Source organism: Protopterus annectens, chromosome 5.part0 (genome assembly GCF_019279795.1).
Source record: "Protopterus annectens isolate FY-2018-M chromosome 5.part0, PAN1.0, whole genome shotgun sequence".
Lineage (NCBI taxonomy): Eukaryota > Metazoa > Chordata > Ceratodontiformes > Protopteridae > Protopterus > Protopterus annectens.
This window is the reverse complement of record NC_056735.1, coordinates 883,140,507-883,154,008: the sequence shown is the minus strand read 5'-3', so window position 1 is coordinate 883,154,008 and position 13,502 is coordinate 883,140,507. Positions and strand designations below refer to the sequence as shown.

At 43.8% G+C, this 13,502-nt stretch overlaps 1 protein-coding gene across 1 annotated transcript in view; it reads left to right on the top strand.

Annotated features, from left to right (window-relative positions):
* PGM2L1 (phosphoglucomutase 2 like 1) overlaps positions 1-13,502 on the top strand; it is an 865,950-nt gene that overhangs the window by 341,816 nt on the left and 510,632 nt on the right. The window contains exon 4 of the mRNA XM_044072679.1: positions 1,201-1,285. Within this exon, the coding sequence (XP_043928614.1) occupies positions 1,201-1,285 (85 nt within the window). The remainder of the gene's footprint in view (positions 1-1,200; positions 1,286-13,502) is intronic.

The window sequence follows — 13,502 nt, the reverse complement described above, 5'->3', positions numbered from 1 at the left end:
GTAATTCTTAGATTCAGTCAGGAATATAGTGAAGTATAGTTAAAATGTTTTCTTTATTTGAGACTGTCCTGCAATGTTGGTTTAAATCTTACCTGTGATTTTGAACTCTGATGTTACTGTGATTATATACAGAGTATTTTTTTTTTATTAAATATATTTAAACATTTTATTGTGGCCGATATTTGTGAGACATATTTAACTTCTGAGAATGCTTACATATCTATTTGATGACACTGTGAGGCCACTCATAATAGCCTTGCTCTTGGTCAAACTGACATTTGTAAGATTGAACACTCCTTATTAAGGGCCTTAAAGTAGCTGTTAAGGAATGACTGGTGGCAGGGGAAACTACTTTATAGTCTGGGCAGAAGGGGCATGTGCCAGCCTTTCCCAGGTTTGTGTGTGTATAAATCAAACCTCAGAGTGTGTGTATCAGCTGTTTGGGCAAGGACACAAAGCACTGATTGGAGGGAGGGTGCTGGTGGTCTTGGCTTGGTCAGTTAGCTGAGATCTCAACTCTGTAGCTGTCCCAGTGTGGAGTCTTATTGGAGCTCTGGAGAAAGATGGAGAAACCAGCCCCAGACAGACTGTGGTCTCTGTGTGCTCTTAAGGGAAATTGCACTTGATGCAGAGAGCTGCATTTATAAATACTATGTGTTCTTGTCTTCCTCCCAATGTAAGTCCTCCACTGGTGCTAGTATATGCAGATTGAGGCTCCTTGATTTTACTGGTCCAGTGGTGAGACGTCACAACCTCTATCATCTTGTCATTCAATTTTTTGTAGTGCAACAGCACCACTGTTGTGCAAGCTAACATTCAATGCCCCCAAAATTGGTTACTCTCTTGAACTTGATTGATTTGTACATATGGATTGTGGTATTTTTTTCTGTTGCAGCAAAAGAGCTTTCTGGTAACACATCCCCTTCTGTTCTAATAAATGTATTACATTAGTCCAAAGCATTTGAACATTTTTGGCCCAGAAGTGTATGAAGCTATAAAACAATTACCCTTTAAGTTCCATTTGTGAAATCAAGTAGAACTTTGTGTTGTACTGCTGTGTCCATCTTAGGTGTTTGTGCTGTAACTCACAGCCAACTTTGTTGGTTCATTCTAGCATTGTTGTGCAATGGTAGAATAGAATTTATAAAAGAATGTTGTGATTTTATGACGACTTGTTAATCTAAATAATTTTTCCTTTAGGTTTGCTAAACTGACTGCAGCTGTTCTTTTGAGCCAGGGCGTACCAGTGCACTTATTCTCCACATATGTTCCAACACCATTTGTGGTAAGATTCATCACTTGCTTAAGATTTGTATTTCTCTTTCTCTCTGTTTCCCCCCCGTCTCTCTTGTTTAGTTTGTTTCATTTCCTAACATGTCTGCAGATGGTGGATAAGCAACATAGAAATGAAGAAGATGCATGACTAACCTCTGTATTTATTTATTCTGTCTGAACCCCACTAAAAGGTATTCCACATAATACAAAGATTTCTGTAGCTAGCTTATTTCAGGCATATGCCTCATGTGCCATCACTTGTTTTTACTTATAAATTGCATATGTATGCATTTTCTGTGTCTGATAAGAAGAGATCCCACCTCCAAAAATAACAGGACTGATACTGCAGAAATTAGGACATGGTGAATAAAACTTGCCTAGGATACTAAGCTTCATCTCCCTTTCCCATCATGAACCGTGGTGCCTAATCACTTCACATTTTTGTGTGCTGTTGCTTCCATTCAAGCAGTAAAAATGGCTCCAAATTTGTAATACCCTATATTGGTTTATTACTAGTTTCTGATCGTTTCAGAAAATGTTTTCATTTTTTTTCTGTCAGAAATTCCATTTATTTATCAAGCATGACTCCTTCCGTCTTATTAAATGTCTGTTATTTCCTTGTGTTGACAGGCACAGTCATTGCTTATTTGCTTATGTGACATTCATGATATCCAGGTGTCCACTAAAATGAAATTGTCATTATCTGCTCATCATGACTCCACTGATACTTCTGGCTTCTCTTTCTCATGTCCTAAAACACCAATATGCCCCTTCCTCAGGACCCTCTGATCTTCATCATCATCCTATACTAAGCAAGCAGGAATGCCCAACAGGTTGTGCATTATTGTGGAAATAATGCATGCCCTGGGGTTTTCTGAGGCCCAGTGTTGCAGGTGGAGTGCCCTCTGCACCACTGGAAGGTGTTACTTTCACAGTAATACACACCCTGAAGGATATTTTGTGCTTGGATTATGGGGTAGTTATTAAATTGTTATTAAATTGTTTTGTATTTTAAAAATGTGTGTGTGTGTGTGTGTGTGTGTGTGTGTGTGTGTGTGTGTGTGTGTGTGTATATATATATATATATATATATATATATATATATATTTATATATATCTATATCTATATCTATGTATATATATATATATCTATATATATATATATATATATATATATATATATATAAATATGTATATATATATACATATATATATATATATATATATATGTATACATTACTGCCTACTTTTGTTCCCTGATCCCTGACTACTGGGTCAATTGTCAGTGATGTCTTATTGATAGAGTAATTAGACTAGGTGCCATTTTCCCCAAAAGGCATGGAGTTTTAGTCGCACCAGCCATTTTTCTGTTTTATAGATGTATATTTTTGATATAAAATGGTTCCTCTGCCTAATGAAAAAGATTTGCTTTAGTATATGCAAAATTCTTGCTGGAAGAAGTATTTTACATTGGAAACATAAAAGATATGTAAATATTTGATATCCGCTCACACAACCACTTTGTTGGCATGAGCACAACTTCAGAAGTCTCCTTGTAAGGAAATGAATGTATGTAAATAAATAAGTAAATAAATAAATAGAGAAATAAAATGCAAGGCATTGCAACTCTTGGCCCCCACACTATTTCTGGTGGTTTTGCTGATTCATGTTGCCTACTGATTTTTTAGTTAAATGATTAAAGTCTTTAAATAATGCCAGGCATCGAGTTAAACAGCTCTTAATGTTTAATGAATCCATGCTGATGGGACTGTCTGTTGCAGGCAGTCTCCCCCCTCCCACGCTTTCACGCAAACACATGCACTTTTATTTTAATTATTTTCTCTTTTCTTTTAATTTTACACTTTCTAAACAACAAAGTTCTGGCTAGCGGGATCAAGAAATGACGGCCATTTGAATTTTTACTGCTTAATATGCATCCATGAGGCAGCAGACTTGTTTTTAAGTGGGCATTCCATGATCATTAACTCTCTGCTGGAGAATGTTCATTCTCCTTTCCTAGTTTATTGTACAGCTAGCTCATTCCCTAAAATCAATTTGGAGACCTTTCAAGTCTGTCCCCACATCATTTTCTCTGGCTTTTCAAGTCTGTCAGAAGTATAACTTTACCATATTGCAGCCAGTTAGTCAAGGTTATAGGTATCTTAGCACCTGCTATGTATATTCTGGTTGTGATGGTGGTAATGTGTAAAGTCAGTGGTGCTTGTCTTGCCTGGTGTTAATTCTCTAGAGCTGATCTCCCCAGATCTGTCCCATTTCCTGTCCTTAGTGCTGTTGGTAATGATGACCTTACCAGATAAGCAAATAACTGTTCACATACACAGTACCACTTGAGGCAAAAATCACTCATACAAACAAGGTTGTCAAGAACGCACACACTACATTCACCACACACACTGAGGCACTAAAAAGCGGCTTTCCCAAACCTCAAAAACCTCTTAAGCTTATAAACTGTAATGCCTATCCTCAACAATCTCTAAAGCACCAAATGACTCGTACCCTAGTGGCGCTGCAAGAGTAAAGCCCATAAGGCAAGCCAACACCTTGCTCGTGACTTTTGTAATAAGGAATTTCATTGTGCAACACATAGATGCCCCTCTCAAAAGACTGAAAAAGGAGAAGGTAATGAGGCCAGGATCTGTCGGGTTGCTCATGCACTCAAGTCACTACATCGCAGGTACCAATATGATTTTATTAAGGACCATGTAGGTGTTAATGACCTAAGACATACTTCCCTGAACTAGATGAAGAGAGGCATTGTTGATCTGTCTGTATTTGTGTCTCCGGCATGTATGTGCCTTGCATTGAGCAACATTCTACCTTCACCAAGGATGATGCCACAGTATTGAACAAAAGTTGATTGACTCCAGTAATTTGCTTAGTTTCTGGTGTCTTTCCAGGGGGGTTCAGTATTCATCAGTATGGGAGGACATGGTTAACAGGCCATATTGCTTTACAAAGGATGTTCTGCACCTCTGTTCTCTAGGCTTCTGAATATTGACTAAAACTTTATTCAACCCCTTATAGCCTTTTTTAGGCAATACCAAATTGACAAACCTACAGACATAGCAAATAAAACCCAAAGAAACCTAATGGTGTTACTTCTGAAATTTAGGAGCCTAAACAAGAAACTCCACACCCTACAATCTGTCCTCACTCTGTCGAATCTAGGCATCTCTGCCATTACTGAGACATGGCTTAAATCAACAGAAAGTTTGCTGGCAATACAAGGCTTCAGTGCCTTCCACATATGTCATGTCCTCACTAGTTAATAGAGTGTATAATAAAAGGAAAAAAGTCATGGCTAAAATCAGGAAGAGCAACTCCCATAATGATAGGAGCTCTCTAATTAAACTAAACAGGAAACTAAGAGGACTAATTAAGTCCAGCAAAGACAATTATGAGGTCAAGATAGTCTCACACGCTAAAGACAGCCTCTGGGCCTTCTACAGCTATATTCAAAACCTCCAAAGCAGCACACAGTGGGCTGAACTGGTGATCAGAGGTGTCACCTTCACTGAGCACAGTGACTTAGCAAATTTGCTGGCGACAAATTCAATTCAAACTTCACCCCCCACTCACCTCACTGTCTCCCTCCATGAAATACCTACAAGAGCACCCACTCACACAATTATTAACAGGGAGCAGGTCCTTGCAGTGTTTGATGAGGCCAAAAACACCACCTCAGTGGGCCTTGACAGTACCCCAGGATGCCTTATAAATAGCTGGAAACATGACCTAGCAGGACCACTTGAGTCACTTTTCAACTTTAGCCTCAAAACAGACTTTGTACCATGAGAGTGGAGGACTGCTATCCCACTTTACAAGGGTGGATCATTAACTGACCCAGTACCTACAAGCAAGTCTAATATGCAAAGCAGTGGAACTTGTAGGTTCAAAGGTGAATATTGGGCCAACTGCCCTGAAGGGCCATTTTAAGCCATTAGGTCAGAATCAAACCCTGTACTTTGTGTATGTGAGGTGAAGGTCTTAACTGTTATGCCAAACCCACCCCTGTAAATGATCAGCAAGGACGTAGGCAACCTTTGGGCACCTGGACTCAACCCAGTTTGGCTTTGTCAAGAAAGGATCATGCCTACTAAACCTGGTGGACTTCTTAGAGAGTCACAAAGGCAACTCATGAGGGGAAAATGGTACACGCTGCCTACTTGGACCTGGATAAGGTATTTGGTGCAGTACCCCACTCAGGTGTAATTTGGCAAACTCTCTGAACTGGGCATATAAACCCTTACATGACTGGGTGGATTGTCAGCTAGCTCATGGACAGGAGCCAGGAGGTAAGGATTGGTGATACAACCTCCAGTAAGAGACAGGTCACCGGAGGGGTACCTCAGGGATCTGTTCTGGGACTGCTACTATTTGGAATCTACTTGGAGGTAAAGGCTAATGTCAAGGACCTTTGACCAAGTTTGCAGATGACTGCAAACTGGGAGCTATCATAGATTCCCCCATGATACAAATATCTTACAAGGGGGTCTAAAACAGACAAATGGCTGTTGCCAAAGTCAAAGACTGAAACTACATACCTTTTGGGACAAATGACACCCAGGCCAATTACTGCATCAATAAGACATCACTGAGAATTGACCCAGTAGTCAGGGATCTGGGAACATATGCAGGCAGTAATTTGGCCTCTAGCAAACATGTGGCCAAGGTGGTAAGAAAATTATTCTATGTCCAAATTATAAGTAAGGGCATGACAGCCAGGTCCAAGGAATTTATGGTGCCACTTTATTCAGCTCTTATCAGACCCATCATTGAGTATATTGCCCCTTTGACATGTACCTGACCAAACATTTGTTCCAGTTGCAATACCCACAAACATTCTTTATCAAGAACATCTGTGGTATAAACACATTGTCCTGTATGGATTGCTTTAAAGCCCTGTCTCTGTACTCTGCCTTTTACAATTTACTGACAGGCAATTTATGCCTGGCATACAAGGCATCATCGAATCCAGCTCTGGTGGACCTTTTGCACATCTGCAAAAAGAACAGCATCAGGACCACTAGATCCAAGGATTTAAATTTTGCTTGAGACATAAGTAAGGCATGTTGGTGAGACAGAGATGTTCCTTAGAGGATCCCCATGCTCTGGAACAGGCTCCCCATCCATGTGAAGCATAGGTCATTCTTAACCCTGTTTAAGCATAATCTTGACCAATGGATGGGAAACCGGAAATTTTCCACTTCTGGCCCCATGTCTCTGATAGAGGGAGACAGTGATGCCTAAACTAACATACCCCCATAACCTCTAGAAGCTTCCAAAGTAAAGTACACCCTCCTAATAAGCTCCCACGATGCATAGGAGCACAACTGGGTTGGATTGCATGACTAGGCTTATAAAGACCCTGGTGGCCATTAAACTAGTATATAACTATGAATCTATGAAACTAAGCCATGGTAGTTTTTCATCACAATGTCCCTCTGCTGGCATCTTGCATACTGTTAGAGCAAAAGGTTGTGGCAGACAAGATAAGCAGGCCCAGGATAGACCCTCATGAATGGAAACTGAATTGGAGCATCTTCCAGGAAGTGATCCTGCTGTGAGAGCACCTCAAATAGATCTCACAGCCTCCACTCACAACCATCACTTTACAAATTGTGCTCAAAGACTTCATGCAAGAAGGCCTGCAGAACAGATGCTTTTTCTTTTTGTAGGACAGCATTGTTCCTGTATGTTTTTCCACTCATTTCACTAATATCTATGGCATTCTGAAGATTCAGAAGGACTCTACAGATACCATTCTGGTGATTCCCTTCTCTTCCAGGCAACTGTTGTTAACCCTTCTGTTTGGAAATGGCCAAGGACAATTACCACAAACTTTCTCACAGACTGGACCTAGTCACACAGGAAAAGGGTGTTTGATACATCACAACCCCAAACAAGTGGAACTAACTGCTTTAATGATAGAATCTGAATAACTTTTAGGCTCATATCTTCTGAGGACTTGTAGCACATATTAAAAGAAGCAAGAAAACTTGCTACTATGAGATTATATATTAGTAAATGGAAAAGCTTTTCTAGTTGGTGCCAAGACAAGAACCAGCACATAGCTGGAAGGGTCATTCTTCCTCAAAAGGGTAACTGTTTTAGTAAGGATTTGGTGCATCTTGCCTTTTGTAACACTTGCTTAAATTATTATGTGGGAAAAAGTGAAAGGATGTTCCATAAAAAAATTTATGAATGCCTTTATGACATTGAAAAGGAGAATTTAAACCATGCACTTTTAAACATTTCATAGTGTTTAAATGATTTAAAAAATCTCTGTCATTTAGAAAAAGAAGTTATGTACCTACCATAATGTTCCATGTTAGTTGTCTTCTTCTTGCCTTCTTTCTTGCTGGTTGGGTTCAGAGCCGATCCTTGGCTCTGACTCGGCCATCTTCAAAAGCTTGAGAGCTGTTTACTGGCTCGAGGCCTCCCCATATCCCATGATGCTTGGCGCTAGATACCCAGATCTCATTTGGTAAGTATAACTGCAGACATAAAAAGGAAGGAATCCTATCCTATAATGCATAAACCCTACCAGAGAGGCTACTAGGCAGAGAGGAATAGCCAGAGAAGACTCAGCCAGTGAAAAACAATAAGGAACTCTTCTCGGTCTACTAGGATAGGGGGATGGAGGGTGGGATGCAAGAAAGAAGGCGAGAAGAAGACAACTAACATGGAATGTTATGGTAGGTACATAACTTCTTTATGTTACGTTGTCTATCTTGCCTTCATTCTTGCTGGTTGGGACAGCGTCCCTAGTACCTACAATCCTGGGTGGCTCATCGGAACATGTGGGTTGGCCCACGTAGCCACAGCACAAATAAATTCCATGGGCAACCTAGCCTGAAAGGCCACAGAAGTGGCTAAAGCTCTGATGGAGTGACCGTTTGGTTTAACAGGCAATTCTTTATTCCTCAGTTGATAGATGAATGTGATGATAGTACTCAACCACCTGGATAAGGTTACTTTTGAAACTGGAAGACCTTGTTTACCCTCAGCATAGGAAAGGAAAAGCTGGTCCGATTTTCTGATGTCCTTAGTTCTGTGCAAATGAAAGCGTAGTTGCCTGTGAACATCTAACTGATGCAGTTTATATTCTGCCCTGTTGGAGTGGTTGGGAAAAAACACAGGAAGGTCAATGGACTGATTCAAGTTATTCTCGGAAGAGACCTTAGGAAGGAAGGAAGGATGGATTAGTCCTGAGAGCAACCCTGTCATTGTGGAACACTAGGTACGGAGGACGGATACAAAGAGCCTGAAGTTCCGAAACTCTTCTGGCTGAAGTAATCACTACCAGAAAGAGGGTTTTCCAAGATAAAAACTACAAAGAACAAGATGCTGCAGGTTCGAAGGGGGGCAAAATTAGAGAAGGTAGAATCAAATTTAGATCCCACGGAGGTGGAGGATCTCTCACTGGGGACCTGAGCAGAGTGGCCCCTTTGAGAAAGGCTTTACATAGCTTATGAGACATGATATTATTTTCCGACAGGCCAATGTGAAAATTTGAAATTGCAGCTAACTCAACTCTAATTGTAGCGGAAGCGGACCCAGCATGAAAGAGTTCCGCAAGAAATTCCAAAATGTGGTGTACGGGGGCTGAAAAAGGGTTTATACTCTTAGCCTCTGCCCAGGAAGAAAAATGTTTTCACTTACTAGCGTAAGTTTTTCTATTCGTAGACTTGTGCGATGATAAAATAATTTCGCGCACAGAGGGTAGATATCAGGAAGCTTGGATAAAGTTGGAAGTGGAGCAACCAAGCAGTGAGCTGGAGAGATTGCAGGGATTGGTGCAACCCGCCCGATTGATGGATCAGAAGGTCTGGAACTGGGTCCAGAGTCCAAGGCTGCTCGAGAAGATGATGATGCAGGAACGGGAACCATATTTGTTGAGGCCAGTAAGGAGCAATGAGGATCATTTTGCAGCCCAATACGGTAGCTTTCTGTATTAGCTTCGGGATTAGGGGAAAGGGAGGGAATGCATACAGAAGTCCCCGAGGCCAATCGTGGACTAGAGCGTCTCTGGGGGAATGTCCGGGAAGTGTAAGGAGAGAGAAGAAATTGCTGCACTTGCTGTTGAAGTGGGTGGCAAAAAGGTTGCAGCAAGGTTGGCCCCATCTGCGGAAGATTTGGTCCGCCACTACCTGATTCAGAGACTACTCGTGAGGCATGAGAATTGCTCTGCTCAGCCTGTCTGCTATGACATTGGATCTCCCAGGGATGTGCATTGCGATCAGAAACCATTGGGAAGAGACCGCCCACTGCCAGAGTCTGAGTGCTTCTCGACATAGGGGGTAGGACCTGGTTCCGCCCCGCTTGTTGATGTACCACACTACTGACATATTGTCCGTTTGAATTGCAATGGTCCCAGTAGGAAGAGAGTCCTGAAGAGCTTGCAATGCTAAAAGCATGGCCCTCATCTCCGAGACGTTTATATGCAGATGGTACTCGTGAGGTTGCCAGGTGCCTTGGACTGTTTTGCCCTGGTAATGCCCCCCCCCCCACCCGATCAGGGAGGCATCCGTGGTCACCGTAGCAACTGGAGGGGGGGGGGAGTACAAATGGTCTGCCATGGGGCAGTGATGTGGAGACCATCCACCACGCAAGGTGCTTTTTCCATGCTTCTGTGATCATAATCATGTGAGACATGGGAAGCTGCTGGAAGGACCATTGTTTGAAAAGAAGCCACTGGAGAATCCTCATGTGAAAACGAGCTAGAGGAATAAGTATGATCGCTGCTGCCATGAGAACCAGAGTTTGGAGGACGAATCTGGCTTGAATTCTTTTGCATCCTAATAAGACCTGCACATGTTGGCGAATGACTAATACCCTGTCTGGTGGAAGGCTGGCTGACATGTCTTTTGTATTTAAATTTGTGCATATAAAGGTGATAGACAGACAGGGTGACAATGCAGATTTTTCTAAATTTATTGTGATACCTAGTCTGGAGCAAGTCTGGATAGTGTAGTCTCTGGCTCGCAGAAGGTGATGCCTGGTGGTAGCAGTGAGGAGCCAGTCGTTTAAATATGGAAACACCTGAAATCCTTGCCGTCTGAGGTGAGCGGTAACTACTGCCATACATTTGGTGAACACCCTGGGGGCTGCGGTGAGACCAAAGGGCAGAGCTCTGAACTGATAATGGCTGGCTCCCAGCCGGAAGCGAAGGAATCGTCTGGAGCATCTGTCCATTTTGATGTGATAGTACGCATCCTGAAGATCTATAGAGCACCTCCAATTGTTTTGACCCAGAAAGGGTAAAATGGACTGTAGAGTGACCATCCGAAACTTTGTTCTTTGTACAGACCTGTTTAGTCTGCTGAGATCCAGAATGGGTCTCCAGTCCCCTGTCTTTTTTGGTACCAAAAAGAACCTTGAATAAATTCCGGATCCTTGCTGGTCTGCTGGGACTTGCTGCATGGCCCTTTTTCTTAGCAGTTTTGAAACTTCTTGAACTGCTTGATCCCTTAGATTGCGTGGAACATCTGGAAGGGACTTGTTTAACAAAAAGGGAGTGCAAACAAAGGGAATTCTGTAGCCTCCGGATATAACAGACTGTACCCATTTGTCTTGTGTTATGTCTTGTCAGGCTCTTGGGTACAGCGATAATCTTCCCCCGACTGCCTCCAGAGGTGGGCAGCCGGGCAACCCTTCAGGGATGCTGGAAGGGCTTGTCAGAGAAGGATTCTCTGCTGCCCTGGTTTTGCGGACCCCCTTTGCCATGAGGGCGGCATCTGTTATTGTTCCCTTCTCTGCCCCTGGATGGGAACTCACCACGTGTGTCCGGCAAGGCTCCCTGGGATTTCCGGAACCACATCTTTCCACTCTTCTGACCCTTGGGATATGGTCTGGAAGGAGTGGAAAAGCGGACTCCCACGGCAGAGAGAGTCTTGCTTTCCTGCTCACACCTGGTAAGGATGTCCTTCACCTGTGATCCAAAAAGAGAGGAACCATCAAAGGGGGTGTTGGTGAAAGATGTTCTAAAAGGTTCCGCAAAGTTACATAGCCGCATCCAAGTGTGCCTCCTTAGGGCAGCGCCTGTGCCCGCGGCTCTACTTGCACCATCGGCTGCATAAGAAATGAGCCTCATGGAGGAGTTCACCACTGAATTAAGAGTCGCCAGCTGGGAGGCAGCCTTAGCCTGGGCCCCCCTCAGCTGATGGGTCTTGGAGGGTATCTCCCAGCTCTTTAAGGAGATCCCTTTGAAGATGGGTAAAGTGTCACAAATAATTCAGAGACTTCATGGAAAAGGTTGCTGAAGAGAACATCCGCTTCCCATATCTGTCCATCTTCCTGGACTCCTCGTTAGGGGGATGGACAGATGAAGTTTCAGCCAACTCCTTCTTTGTGGCCGCTGCCACCACCATGGTATCAACGGGAACACCTTTTGTCAAAAACTGTTCTGTGGTGCAGTTATAAATTTAGCAGGTCTTCTGGGGGTTGGTTCCACTGTGTCTGGAGCTGACCACGCTTTCCGAGCCACCACAGACATCAGTGGGTCGAAAGGTGGTGACACCCAGGAGGTGGAAGGTCAGGATCCAAACGCATCCAGGAATACTGACTCATCCTCAGAAGGGCTTGGGGTAGTCCAGTTCCCCCTCTGCCTAAGCATCTCAAGGATGTCTGAGAAGGAGACATCTTCAGAGGGGGATCTCGGGGACCCTTCTGAATTCTCTAAGTCGGTATCTGATGCGACAGACTCAGAGGAGTCAACATGCTTCCTCTTGCATTTCCTCTTACGAGGTGGCTCCTCTGAATGATCAGGGGAGGCCTCGGAAGAGGAAGATCCACCCAAAGGGGTGACCTGGAGCATTGGTTCCCCACACTTGGGGTCTGGAGGAGGGGCAGAGGCAGACACAGGCACCATAGGGGGAGGAGCCGATGGGCATGATCGTGGGGCTGACGCAGGGGCCAGCACACTCCTCATGACCTCGAAGGTGTCCCTGCGCAGATGCTGAGAAAGCTCCGGTTCTGAAGATATCTGAATCCCTCTCCGCACAGAGGGGGAAGGCTCTGAAGCCAATGTAGGAGCCGTGCTCACCTGCGCCGAAGCTCCGAGGGAGAGAACAGGGTCGGACAAGGGTCCGATGCCACTCGCCCCCTCGGAGCCGACGAGGGAGTCTTGGCGCCCAGATCCCTCCAAGGACGGTACCAAGGAAGTGATCGGAGCCGACGGAACCGAAGGAGAAGGTATCAGTGCCGATGGTTCCACGACTCGAACCCCAATGAACTCCAGCTCCGAACTCAAGGGAGGAGTCGGAGGAAGAATAACTGCAGACATGGGCGGAGCCGACCCCTGATGAGGGGGGCTGGACAACATTTTTGCTAGGGCCTGCGATTTCAACAGCCTACTGACCACTCTCTCCACGTCATGATCTGAAAGCCTTAATGACCGAGAAGAGTGGGAGGACTGATGACTGCACTTCGATTGGAGAAGAGGAGACCTCGGAGCCGAGCGTATCAACTCCAGGGAGGGAGACCTAGATCTCTTTCAACTCCCCGACGGCTCTGAAGTGCATGTTGGAACTGACTGGGAGGCAGGCACATCAGTTCCGGCCGGAACCAAGGCAGAAGGAGTAGCTTCACCCAACGATGGCTCCGAACTGGGAGCCAAAGATTTAGGTGGCTTGGAGGACTTCACGGGCTGAGTCTTAGCCGGTGAATCCTCTGGCTTAAGTAAACCCCGTAGGATTAACTTATTCTTACGCTCCTGCAGTACTCTTGGGCTGAAAGCATGGCAAACCGAACAAAAGTCCTGCAGGTGCACAGCGCCCAGACAATAGACACAAGAAGTGTGACCATCTGTCAGAGACATCTTCTGACAGCATGAGTCACACTTCTTGAATCCGGACACCTTGGTATCTTTGGACATACCTAAGGAAGGAACACCAAACACAATACACAAAAATTTTAGGATATAATAACTATCACAAATAAGATTAAACTAGGTAAATACTCATTTTTTTTTTTTTTAAAGGAAAAAAAGGTTAGCCTCTAACTTAAACGGCTACTTAAGGAAGAGAGTGAGGGGGGGGGGGGGACTCTCTAACCAAAACGTGTTTTCTGAAGGGGAGGGGAATTCAGGTAAGAAAAAAATATATATGTACAACAAAGATATCCTAAGAAAGATTGTAACTACAACTTCCAATCTTCACTAAAACCCTAACAGTTTTGTCAAAAAACAGATAAAACAATGAAAA